The 14,674-nt window shown below is 34.6% G+C and overlaps 1 protein-coding gene across 2 annotated transcripts in view; it reads left to right on the top strand.

Annotated features, from left to right (window-relative positions):
• Positions 1-403: 403 nt before the first annotated feature.
• Positions 404-14,674, top strand: part of akap6 (A kinase (PRKA) anchor protein 6) — a 173,763-nt gene continuing 159,492 nt past the window's right edge. Inside the window, exon 1 of one of the 2 annotated variants that reach the window (XM_062034641.1) lies at positions 404-490. In XM_062034641.1, the coding sequence (XP_061890625.1) occupies positions 427-490 (64 nt within the window). In that variant the 5' untranslated portion in view covers positions 404-426. Of the gene's footprint in view, positions 491-6,254; positions 6,411-14,674 lie in introns of those variants that run through there. The other variant, XM_062034642.1, reaches the window with a different exon arrangement.

Genomic DNA, 14,674 nt, shown 5'->3' with positions numbered 1-14,674 from the left:
TTCAAGTACACTTATTTAACACTGCTACTTTATTCCAGTACACTTATTTAACACAAAGTGCACCTACTTTATTAAAGTGCACTTATTTCACACTTACTTTATTCAAGTACACTTATTTAACATTGCCACTTGATTCAAGTACACTTATTTAACATTGCCACTTTATTCAAGTACACTTATTTAACATTGCCACTTGATTCAAGTACACTTATTTAACAGCAGCTGCTGCCACCTTGTGGTTTGTATTCAGTTTTCCTTTGTTGGTGCAGTTGACCTTGTTAGTTGACCTCATTACTCCTCTTCCCCTGAGACTTCCTGTCTTCCATCATGAGACGTGCACAGCTGCTCCTAATTTACTATTTAAGCAGCACCTTGGCAGCTGGATGCCACTCGGTGATGCCACTCGATGATGCCACTCCACATCTGATGACTTCCATGCTTGTGATCCTGACCTCTCCTGGTGCCATCCAGCTTGGTGTATACTTGGGAGGTAACACGTCTTGCAACTCCCACCCAACTTTGTTTTATTTTTATATATATATACTAGTTTTTATACATGCTAGTTTTTGTCTTCTCCTTTTTGCACCGTGGCCTTTTGTTCCCTCCTGTGAGGAGCACTTTTTGTGAGTACACAACTGTAGTACACTCATGTCTGCATCCTGGGGTTGCTCTCGACTTGGGGTTTACACAATTGTCACATAAATAATAAAAATACATTTTTTATGGAGAATTTAAATAATAAAAATATAATATTTATGGGGGATTTAAATAATAAAAATAAAACATTTATGGAGAATTTAAATAATAAAAATATAATATTTATGGAGGATTTAAATAATAAAAATATAACATTTATGGAGAATTTAAATAATAAAAATATATTTATGGAGGATTTAAATAATAAAAATAAAACATTTATGGAGAATTTAAATAATAAAAATATAACATTTATGGAGGATTTAAATAATACAAATATAACATGGAAAATTTAAATGATAAAAATATATTTATGGAGGATTTAAATAATAAAAATAAAACATTTATGGAGAATTTAAATAATAAAAATATAACATTTATGGAGGATTTAAATAATAAAAATATAACATTTATGGAGGATTTAAATAATAAAAATATAACATTTATGGAGAATTTAAATAATAAAAATATATTTATGGAGGATTTAAATAATAAGAATATAATATTTATGGAGGATTTAAATAGTAAAAATATAACATTTATGGAGGATTTAAATAATAAAAATATAACATTCATGGAGAATTTAAATAATAAAAACATATTTATGGAGGATTTAAATAATAAAAATAAAACATTTGTGGAGAATTTAAATAATAAAAATATAATATTTATGGAGGATTTAAATAATAAAAATATAACATTTATGGAGGATTTAAATAATAAAAATATAACATTTATGGAGAATTTAAATAATAAAAATATATTTATGGAGGATTTAAATAATAAAAATAAAACATTTGTGGAGAATTTAAATAATAAAAATATAATATTTATGGAGGATTTAAATAATACAAATATAACATTTATGGAGGATTTAAATAATAAAAATATAACATTTATGAAGAATTTAATAATAAAAATATAACATTTATGAAGGATTTAAATATTAAATATTTAACATTTATGAAGGATTTAAATAATACAAATAAAACATGAAGGATTTAGATAATACAAATATAAGATTTATTAAGGATTTAAATATTAAATATTTAACATTTATGAAGGATTTCAATAATAAAAATAAAACATGTATGAAGGATTTAGGTAATAAAAATATAACAATAACAAAGGATTTAAACAATAAACATTTTTTATAAAGAATCTCAATGATAAAAATGTAACATTTATGGAGGATTTAAATAATAAAAATATAACATTTATGGAGAATTTAAATAATAAAAATATAATATTCATGGAGGATTTAAATAATAAAAATAAAACATTTATGGAGAATTTAAATAATAAAAATATAATATTAATGGAGGATTTAAATAATAAAAATATAACATTTATGGAGGATTTAAATAATAAAAATATAACATTTATGAAGAATTTAATAATAAAAATATAACATTTATGAAGGATTTAAATATTAAATATTTAACATTTATGAAGGATTTAAATAATACAAATAAAACATGAAGGATTTAGATAATACAAATATAAGATTTATTAAGGATTTAAATATTAAATATTTAACATTTATGAAGGATTTAAATAATAAAAATAAAACATGTATGAAGGATTTAGGTAATAAAATATAACAATAACAAAGGATTTAAACAATAAAAAACATTTTTTATAAAGAATCTCAATGATAAAAATGTAACATTTATGGAGGATTTAAATAATAAAAATATAACATTTATGGAGAATTTAAATAATAAAAATACAATATTCATGGAGGATTTAAATAATAAAAATAAAACATTTATGGAGAATTTAAATAATAAAAATATAATATTTATGGAGGATTTAAATAATAAAAATGTAACATTTATGGAGGATTTAAATAGTAAAAATATAACATTTATGAAGAATTTAATAATAAAAACATAACATTTATGAAGGATTTAAATATTAAATATTTAAAATTTATGAAGGATTTAAATAATACAAATAAAACATGAAGGATTTAGATAATACAAATATAAGATTTATTAAGGATTTAAATATTAAATATTTAACATTTATGAAGGATTTAAATAATAAAAATAAAACATGTATGAAGGATTTAGATAATAAAAATATAACAATAACAAAGGATTTAAACAATAAAAACTTTTTTTTTAATAAAGAATCTCAATGATAAAAATGTAACATTTATGGAGGATTTAAATAATAAAAATATAACATTTATGGAGAATTTAAATAATAAAAATATAATATTTATGGAGGATTTAAATAATAAAAATAGAACTTTTATGGAGAATTTAAATAATAAAAATATAACATTTATGAAGGATTTAAATATGAAATATTTAACATTTATGAAGGATTTAAATAATATTAATAAAACACGAAGGATTTATATAATACAAATAAAAGATTTATTAAGGATTTAAATATTAAATATTTAACATTTATGAAGGATTTAAATAATATTAATAAAACACGAAGGATTTAGATAATACAAATATAAGATTTATTAAGGATTTAAATATTAAATATTTAACATTTATGAAGGATTTAAATAATAAAAATAAAACATGTATGACGGATTTAGATAATACAAATATAACAATAACAAAGGATTTAAACAATAAAAAAACATTTTTTTATAAAGAATCTCAATGATAAAAATGTAACATTTATGGAGGATTTAAATAATAAAAAAAGATTTATAGATCATTTAAATATTAAATTTTTAACATTTATGAAGGATTTAAATAATAAAAATAAAACATTTATGAAAGATTTAGATAATAAAAATATAACAATAACAATGGATTTCAATAATAAAAATAACATTTTTATGACGAATTTCAATGATAAAAATGTAACATTTACGGAGGATTTAAATAATAACAATACAACAATTATGGAGGATTTAAATAATACAATTATAAAATTGATTAAGAATTTAAATAATAAAAATATAACATTTATAAAGGATTTAAATATTTAACATTTATGAAGGATTTAAGTAATAAAAATAAAACATTTATGAAGGATTTGGATGATAAAAATATAACAACAACAAAGGATTTAAATAATAAAAATGATTTTTTTTATAAAGAATTTCAATTATAAAAATGTAACATTTATGGAGGATTTCAATAATAAAAATATCAAATTTATGAAGAATTTCAATAATAAATTAAATAATAAAAATAAATTTATGAAGGATTTAAATATTAAATATATAACATTTATGAAGAATTTAAATAATAAAAATATAACATTTAGTCAGTGTACTTGTCTAGTATTTGAAGTAGAAGTGGAGTGTACTTGTGTAGTAGTCAGTGTAGTACATGTCAACACAGTACAGTATAGTAGAGTGTAGTACATGTCAACACAGTACAGTATAGTAGAGTGTAGTACATGTCAACACAGTACAGTATAGTAGAGTGTAGTACATGTCAACACAGTACAGTAGAGTGTAGTACATGTCAACACAGTACAGTAGAGTGTAGTACATGTCAACACAGTACAGTATAGTAGAGTGTAGTACACGTCAACACAGTACAGTATAGTAGAGTGTAGTACATGTCAACACAGTACAGTAGAGTGTAGTACATGTCAACACAGTACAGTAGAGTGTAGTACATGTCAACACAGTACAGTATAGTAGAGTGTAGTACATGTCAACACAGTACAGTATAGTAGAGTGTAGTACATGTCAACACAGTGCAGTCTAGTAGAGTGTAGTACATGTCAACAAAGTGCAGTCTAGTAGAGTGTAGTACATGTCAACACAGTACAGTATAGTAGAGTGTAGTACATGTCAACACAGTACAGTATAGTAGAGTGTAGTACATGTCAACACAGTACAGTATAGTAGAGTGTAGTACATGTCAACACAGTACAGTAGAGTGTAGTACATGTCAACACAGTACAGTATAGTAGAGTGTAGTACATGTCAACACAGTACAGTATAGTAGAGTGTAGTACATGTCAACACAGTACAGTATAGTAGAGTGTAGTACATGTCAACACAGTACAGTAGAGTGTAGTACATGTCAACACAGTACAGTATAGTAGAGTGTAGTACATGTCAACACAGTACAGTATAGTAGAGTGTAGTACATGTCAACACAGTACAGTAGAGTGTAGTACATGTCAACACAGTACAGTATAGTAGAGTGTAGTACACGTCAACACAGTACAGTACAGTAGAGTGTAGTACATGTCAACACAGTACAGTAGAGTGTAGTACATGTCAACACAGTACAGTATAGTAGAGTGTAGTACATGTCAACACAGTACAGTATAGTAGAGTGTAGTACACGTCAACACAGTACAGTACAGTAGAGTGTAGTACATGTCAACACAGTACAGTATAGTAGAGTGTAGTACATGTCAACACAGTACAGTATAGTAGAGTGTAGTACATGTCAACACAGTACAGTAGAGTGTAGTACATGTCAACACAGTACAGTATAGTAGAGTGTAGTACATGTCAACACAGTACAGTAGAGTGTAGTACATGTCAACACAGTACAGTAGAGTGTAGTACATGTCAACACAGTACAGTATAGTAGAGTGTAGTACATGTCAACACAGTACAGTATAGTAGAGTGTAGTACATGTCAACACAGTACAGTAGAGTGTAGTACATGTCAACACAGTACAGTATAGTAGAGTGTAGTACATGTCAACACAGTACAGTAGAGTGTAGTACATGTCAACACAGTACAGTAGAGTGTAGTACATGTCAACACAGTACAGTATAGTAGAGTGTAGTACACGTCAACACAGTACAGTACAGTAGAGTGTAGTACATGTCAACACAGTACAGTAGAGTGTAGTACATGTCAACACAGTACAGTATAGTAGAGTGTAGTACATGTCAACACAGTACAGTATAGTAGAGTGTAGTACACGTCAACACAGTACAGTACAGTAGAGTGTAGTACATGTCAACACAGTACAGTATAGTAGAGTGTAGTACATGTCAACACAGTACAGTATAGTAGAGTGTAGTACATGTCAACACAGTACAGTAGAGTGTAGTACATGTCAACACAGTACAGTATAGTAGAGTGTAGTACATGTCAACACAGTACAGTACAGTAGAGTGTAGTACATGTCAACACAGTACAGTAGAGTGTAGTACATGTCAACACAGTACAGTATAGTAGAGTGTAGTACATGTCAACACAGTGCAGTCTAGTAGAGTGTAGTACATGTCAACACAGTACAGTATAGTAGAGTGTAGTACATGTCAACACAGTACAGTATAGTAGAGTGTAGTACATGTCAACACAGTAAAGTATAGTAGAGTGTAGTACATGTCAACACAGTGCAGGGGGCGCTGTGCTCTCTGCAGTCATGAGTAGTAGAAGAAGAACTCTTGGCTCTCCCATCCCCCCACCAGGGAAGCACCACGCCCTGCCAGCCAATAGGAGCAAGCCCCGCCCTCTCCATCACATCATCTTCAGTTTCCTAGGCAACGAGGGGGGAGCAGCTCCCTTCCCTCTCTCTCTCTCGCACTCTCACTCTCCTCTCTCTCTCTCCCCCCCCCTCTCTCTCTCGCCCACTGCTGGTGTGAAAGGTGCCGCATCATCGCCGTCGCCCGCTAGCTTGTAGCGTTAGCATCCTCGCCGGACTGTCCCGCCCCATCTGGCCGTCCTTTCCTGTCCTTTCCTGTCCTTTTCTGTCCTTTCCTGTCCTTTCCTGTCCTTTTCTCTCACTGCGGAAGACGAGATGAGGTAGGTTGTGTGTGTGTGTGTGTGTGTGTGTGTGTGTGTGTGTGTGTGTGTGTGTGTGTGTGTGTGTGTGTGTGTGTGTGTGTGTGTGTGTGTGTGTGTGTGTGTGTGTGTGTGTGTGTGTGTGCACTCCCGGAGACGCGGCGAGGTGACACCCTTGTTGTGGCGGCCATGCTGGCGTCCGGAAGGTTCCGGCACGTGTTTCCCCCCGAAACTTAGCGACCCGATGACTGGGAGTGGTGCAGAGAGAAGGTCTTTTACCCACAATGCACCTGGGCGGCTTCAAGGTGAGCGTGGGGTTTTTGGCCGAGGTGGCAACATTTTCCACGCCGGCGTCGCCCCAAAAAGTCACTTCCGGGCGTCCATTTTTAAAAGAGATCTTTGACTCGATGGAAAAAGTTCTCACGCCCCCCCAAGACTACATCCTTTTTTTTCACGCCCCCCCCTCAAGTGAATGTTTATTTCTAATGTGTGTGTGCCAAAATACATTTGACTAACATGAACGCTATTGCATCTCACGCCCCCCCTTCACTCTGCACCTAAGGGAACTATTTGTTTCACGCCCCCCCCCCCAAGTTAATGTTTATTTTATGCTATTTTCATTTAATGTTTATGTTTTATCTGTATGTGTCAAGATATACACTGTTCAATATAGCCTCTCACGCCCCCCCTGAATGTATTGTTTATTTCTTATCTGTATGGGTCAAGATATACACTGTTCAATATAGCCTCTCACGCCCCCCCTGAATGTATTGTTTATTTCTTATCTGTATGTGTCAAAATATACACTATTCAATATAGCCTCTCACGCCCCCCTGAATTTAATGTTTATTTTTATCTGTATGTATCAAGATATACGCTAGTCAATATAGCCTCTCACGCCCCCCCTGAATGTAATGTTTATTTTTATCTGTATGTATCAAGATATACGCTAGTCAATATAGCCTCTCACGCCCCCCCTGAATGTAATGTTTATTTTTATCTGTATGTATCACGATATACGCTAGTCAATATAGCCTCTCACGCCCCCCCCTGAATGCAATGTTTATTTTTATCTGTATGTATCAAGATATACGCTAGTCAATATAGCCTCTCACGCCCCCCTGAATGTAATGTTTATTTTTATCTGTATGTATCAAGATATACGCTAGTCAATATAGCCTCTCACGCCCCCCCTGAATGTAATGTTTATTTTTATCTGTATGTATCAAGATATACGCTAGTCAATATAGCCTCTCACGCCCCCCCTGAATGTAATGTTTATTTTTATCTGTATGTATCACGATATACGCTAGTCAATATAGCCTCTCACGCCCCCCCCTGAATGCAATGTTTATTTTTATCTGTATGTATCAAGATATACGCTAGTCAATATAGCCTCTCACGCCCCCCTGAATGTAATGTTTATTTTTATCTGTATGTATCAAGATACACGCTAGTCAATATAGCCTCTCACGCCCCCCCTGAATGTAATGTTTATTTTTATCTGTATGTATCAAGATATACGCTAGTCAATATAGTCTCTCACGCCCCCCTGAATGTAATGTTTATTTTTATCTGTATGTATCAAGATACACGCTAGTCAATATAGCCTCTCACGCCCCCCCTGAATGTAATGTTTATTTTTATCTGTATGTATCAAGATACACGCTAGTCAATATAGCCTCTCACGCCCCCCCTGAATGTAATGTTTATTTTTATCTGTATGTATCAAGATACACGCTAGTCAATATAGCCTCTCACGCCCCCCCTGAATGTAATGTTTATTTTTATCTGTATGTATCAAGATATACGCTAGTCAATATAGCCTCTCACGCCCCCCTGAATGTAATGTTTATTTTTATCTGTATGTATCAAGATATACGCTAGTCAATATAGCCTCTCACGCCCCCCTCCTGAATGTAATGTTTATTTTTATCTGTATGTATCAAGATATACGCTAGTCAATATAGCCTCTCACGCCCCCCCTGAATGTAATGTTTATTTTTATCTGTATGTATCAAGATATACGCTAGTCAATATAGCCTCTCACGCCCCCCTCCTGAATGTAATGTTTATTTTTATCTGTATGTATCAAGATATACGCTAGTCAATATAGCCTCTCACGCCCCCCCTGAATGTAATGTTTATTTTTATCTGTATGTATCAAGATATACGCTAGTCAATATAGCCTCTCACGCCCCCCCCTGAATGTAATGTTTATTTGATATGTATGTATCAAGATATATCAGGTGATATCAGACGATATCAATTGAAGAATGATGTCCAAATGAAGAAGATGACAAAGATAGACATAAACATAATAATTGTAGTAATAATAATATGGATGAGATAGGCTCCAGCACCCCCCCGCGACCCCGAAAGGGACAAGCAGTATAAAATGGATGGATGATAATGCTAGCAGGGAGCAACCGTATCGTCCATGGCGTCCTCTTCCTCGCTGGTGCATTATTTACACCGCGGCCATGTTGGAAACTCCAGGGAGCTTCACGCCCTTTTTGTGCTGCGTGTGTGTGTGTGTGTGTGTGTGTGTGTGTGTGTGTGTGTGTGTGTGTGTGTGTGTGTGTGTGTGTGTGTGTGTGTGTGTGTGTGTGTGTGTGTGTGTGTGTGTGTGTGTGTGTGCTTTAAATGATTCACTCGGACTAAGTTCACCCTGCAGCCTGTCTGAAGGTTTCAGGAAGTGTAAAGATGACAAAGATTGTTGCCAGGAAGAAATCAAAATGAGAGGGCAGACTAAGTTGAGGCTTCAAAAATGACATCATTGACGACGTCATCATGATGTCATCGATGACGTCGTTGCCCACAGCAGAACATGAATCGACATTCAACAAGGCTGCTATTGTTGTGGTCCACAATGTTATGTTGTGTTATGTTGTTTACATTTATTATGTTGTGTTATGTTGTTTACATTTATTATGTTTTGTTATGTTATTTACATTTATTATGTTTTGTTATGTTATTTACATTTATTATGCAGCATTCTGGACTGTCAGTGAGTAAATATTACATTCAGTAATAGTCAGTATTCATGAAGAGTCATAAATACTACTTTAATACTCAACTGATGCAAGCAATATGACATTATTACTGATAGGAAGTAGTAAATATTACATTATTACGGATAGGAAGTAGTAAATATGACATTACTGATAGGAAGTAGTAAATATGACATTATTACTGATAGGAAGTAGTAAATATTACATTATTACTGACAGGAAGTAGTAAATATTACATTATTACTGATAGGAAGTAGTAAATATTACATTATTACTGACAGGAAGTAGTAAATATGACATTATTACTGATAGGAAGTAGTAAATATTACATTATTACGGATAGGAAGTAGTAAATATGACATTACTGATAGGAAGTAGTAAATATGACATTATTACTGATAGGAAGTAGTAAATATTACATTATTACTGACAGGAAGTAGTAAATATTACATTATTACTGATAGGAAGTAGTAAATATTACATTAATACTGACAGGAAGTAGTAAATATGACATTATTACTGATAGGAAGTAGTAAATATTACATAATTACTGATAGGAAGTAGTAAATATTACATTATTACTGACAGGAAGTAGTAAATATGACATTATTACTGAAAGGAAGTAGTAAATATGACATTATTACTGACAGGAAGTAGTAAATATGACATTATTACTGACAGGAAGTAGTAAATATGACATTATTACTGATAGGAAGTAGTAAATATTACATTATTACTGACAGGAAGTAGTAAATATGACATTATTACTGATAGGAAGTAGTAAATATGACATTATTACTGATAAGAAGTAGTAAATATTACATTATTACTGATAGGAAGTAGTAAATATTACATTATTACTGATAGGAAGTAGTAAATATTACATTATTACTGACAGGAAGTAGTAAATATTACATTATTACTGACAGGAAGTAGTAAATATGACATTATTACTGATAGGAAGTAGTAAATATTACATTATTACTGACAGGAAGTAGTAAATATGAAATTATTACTGATAGGAAGTAGTAAATATGACATTATTACTGATAGGAAGTAGTAAATATGACATTATTACTGATAGGAAGTAGTAAATATTACATTATTACTGACAGGAAGTAGTAAATATGACATTATTACTGATAGGAAGTAGTAAATATTACATTATTACTGACAGGAAGTAGTAAATATTACATTATTACTGATAGGAAGTAGTAAATATTACATTATTACTGACAGGAAGTAGTAAATATTACATTATTACTGACAGGAAGTAGTAAATATGACATTATTACTGATAGGAAGTAGTAAATATTACATTATTACTGACAGGAAGTAGTAAATATGACATTATTACTGATAGGAAGTAGTAAATATGACATTATTACTGATAAGAAGTAGTAAATATTACATTATTACTGATAGGAAGTAGTAAATATGAAATTATTACTGATAGGAAGTAGTAAATATGACATTATTACTGATAGGAAGTAGTAAATATGACATTATTACTGATAGGAAGTAGTAAATATTACATTATTACTGACAGGAAGTAGTAAATATGACATTATTACTGATAGGAAGTAGTAAATATTACATTATTACTGACAGGAAGTAGTAAATATTACATTATTACTGATAGGAAGTAGTAAATATTACATTATTACTGACAGGAAGTAGTAAATATTACATTATTACTGACAGGAAGTAGTAAATATGACATTATTACTGATAGGAAGTAGTAAATATGGAATGTGTGGAACTTGTGGAACTTGTGGAACTTGTGGATCTTGTGGAACTTGTGGATCTTGTGGATCTTGTGGAACGTGTGGATCTTGTGGAACTTGTGGATCTTGTGGATCTTGTGGAATGTGTGGATCTTGTGGAACTTGTGGATCTTGTGGAACGTGTGGAACGTGTGGATCTTGTGGATTGTGTGGATCTTGTGGAACTTGTAAATTGTGGAACGTGTGGATCTTGTGGAACGTGTGGATCTTGTGGAACGTTTGGATTTTGTGGATCGTGTGGATCTTGTGGAACTTGTAAATTGTGTGGAGCGTGTGGATCTTGTGGAACGTGTGGATTGTGTGGATCTTGTGGAACTTGTAAATTGTGTGGAACGTGTGGATCGTGTGGAACGTGTGGAACATGTGGAACATTTGCACCGTGTGGAACGTGTAAATCGTGTGGAACATGTTGATCATGTGGAACGTGTAAATAGTGTGGAACATGTAAAAAGTGTGGAATATGTAAATAGTGTGGAACGTGTGAATTGTGTGGAACGTGTGGATCTTGAGGAACGTGTGGATTTTGTGGAACGTGTGGAATGTGTGGATCTTGTGGAACTTATGGATCTTGTGGAACGTGTGGATCTTGTGGAACTTGTGGAATGTGTGGAACGTGTGGATCTTGTGGAATGTGTGGATCGTGTGGATCTTGTGGAACTTGTGGATCTTGTGGAACGTGTGGAACGTGTGGATCTTGTGGATCGTGTGGATCTTGTGGAACTTGTAAATTGTGTGGAACGTGTGGAACATGTGGAATGTGTGGAACGTGTGGATCGTGTGGATCTTGTGGAACTTGTAAATTGTGTGGAACGTGTGGATCTTGTGGAACGTGTGGATCTTGTGGAACGTTTGGATTTTGTGGAACGTGTGGATCGTGTGGATCTTGTGGAACTTGTAAATTGTGTGGAGCGTGTGGATCTTGTGGAACGTGTGGATCGTGTGGATGTTGTGGAACTTGTAAATTGTGTGGAACGTGTGGATCGTGTGGAACGTGTGGAACATGTGGAACATTTGCACCGTGTGGAACGTGTAAATCGTGTGGAACGTGTTGATCATGTGGAACGTGTAAATAGTGTGGAACATGTAAAAAGTGTGGAATATGTAAATAGTGTGGAACGTGTGAATTGTGTGGAACGTGTGGATCTTGTGGAACGTGTGGATCTTGTGGAACGTGTGGAATGTGTGGATCTTGTGGAACTTGTGGATCTTGTGGAACTTGTGGAACTTGTGGATCTTGTGGATCTTGTGGAACGTGTGGATCTTGTGGAATGTGTGGATCGTGTGGATCTTGTGGAACTTGTGGATCTTGTGGAACGTGTGGATCTTGTGGAATGTGTGGATCTTGTGGAACGTGTGGAACGTGTGGATATTGTGGATTGTGTGGATCTTGTGGAACTTGTAAATTGTGTGGAACGTGTGGATCGTGTGGATCTTGTGGAACTTGTAAATTGTGTGGAACGTGTGGATCTTGTGAAACGTGTGGATCTTGTGGAACTTTTGGATTTTGTGGAACGTGTGGATCGTGTGGATCTTGTGGAACTTGTAAATTGTGTGGAACGTGTGGAACGTGTGGATCGTGTGGATCTTGTGGAACTTGTAAATTGTGTGGAACGTGTGGATCTTGTGGAACGTGTGGATCTTGTGGAACGTTTGGATTTTGTGGAACGTGTGGATCGTGTGGATCTTGTGGAACTTGTAAATTGCGTGGAGCGTGTGGATCATGTGGAACGTGTGGATCGTGTGGATGTTGTGGAACTTGTAAATTGTGTGGAACGTGTGGATCGTGTGGAACGTGTGGAACGTGTGGATCGCGTGGATCTTGTGGATCGTGTGGATCTTGTGGAACTTGTAAATTGTGTGGAACGTGTGGATCTTGTGGAACGTGTGGAACGTGTGGATCGTGTGGATCTTGTGGAACTTGTAAATTGTGTGGAACGTGTGGATCGTGTGGAACATGTGGATCTTGTGGAACGTGTGGATCTTGTGGAACGTTTGGATTTTGTGGAACGTGTGGATCGTGTGGATCTTGTGGAACTTGTGGAACGTGTGGAACGTGTGGATCTTGTGGAATGTGTGGATCGTGTGGATCTTGTGGAACTTGTGGATCTTGTGGAACGTGTGGAACGTGTGGAACGTGTGGATCTTGAGGATCGTGTGGATCTTGTGGAACTTGTAAATTGTGTGGAACGTGTGGAACATGTGGAATGTGTGGATCTTGTGGAACGTTTGGATTTTGTGGAACGTGTGGATCGTGTGGATCTTGTGGAACTTGTAAATTGTGTGGAGCGTGTGGATCTTGTGGAACGTGTGGATCGTGTGGATGTTGTGGAACTTGTAAATTGTGTGGAACGTGTGGATCGTGTGGAACGTGTGGAACATGTGGAACATTTGCACCGTGTGGAACGTGTAAATCGTGTGGAACGTGTTGATCATGTGGAACGTGTAAATAGTGTGGAACATGTAAAAAGTGTGGAATATGTAAATAGTGTGGAACGTGTGAATTGTGTGGAACGTGTGGATCTTGTGGAACGTGTGGATCTTGTGGAACGTGTGGAATGTGTGGATCTTGTGGAACTTGTGGATCTTGTGGAACTTGTGGAACTTGTGGAACTTGTGGATCTTGTGGATCTTGTGGAACGTGTGGATCTTGTGGAACTTGTGGATCTTGTGGAACGTGTGGATCTTGTGGAACTTGTGGATCTTGTGGAACGTGTGGAACGTGTGGATATTGTGGATTGTGTGGATCTTGTGGAACTTGTAAATTGTGTGGAACGTGTGGATCGTGTGGATCTTGTGGAACTTGTAAATTGTGTGGAACGTGTGGATCTTGTGAAACGTGTGGATCTTGTGGAACTTTTGGATTTTGTGGAACGTGTGGATCGTGTGGATCTTGTGGAACTTGTAAATTGTGTGGAACGTGTGGAACGTGTGGATCATGTGGATCTTGTGGAACTTGTAAATTGTGTGGAACGTGTGGATTTTGTGGAACGTGTGGAACGTGTGGATCTTGTGGAACGTTTGGATTTTGTGGAACGTGTGGATCGTGTGGATCTTGTGGAACTTGTAAATTGCGTGGAGCGTGTGGATCATGTGGAACGTGTGGATCGTGTGGATGTTGTGGAACTTGTAAATTGTGTGGAACGTGTGGATCGTGTGGAACGTGTGGAACGTGTGGATCGCGTGGATCTTGTGGAACTTGTGGATCTTGTGGAACGTGTGGATCTTGTGGAATGTGTGGATCTTGTGGAACTTGTGGATCTTGTGGAACGTGTGGAACGTGTGGATATTGTGGATTGTGTGGATCTTGTGGAACTTGTAAATTGTGTGGAACGTGTGGATCGTGTGGATCTTGTGGAACTTGTAAATTGTGTGGAACGTGTGGATCTTGTGAAACGTGTGGATCTTGTGGAACTTTTGGATTTTGTGGAACGTGTGGATCGTGTGGATCTTGTGGAACTTGTAAATTGTGTGGAACGTGTGGAAC

The sequence above is a fragment of the Entelurus aequoreus genome, linkage group LG23 (assembly GCF_033978785.1).
Source record: "Entelurus aequoreus isolate RoL-2023_Sb linkage group LG23, RoL_Eaeq_v1.1, whole genome shotgun sequence".
In the NCBI taxonomy this organism is placed as follows: domain Eukaryota; kingdom Metazoa; phylum Chordata; class Actinopteri; order Syngnathiformes; family Syngnathidae; genus Entelurus; species Entelurus aequoreus.
The sequence above is the reverse complement of the archived record's forward strand: the minus strand, read 5'-3'. Positions and strand labels throughout refer to the sequence as shown.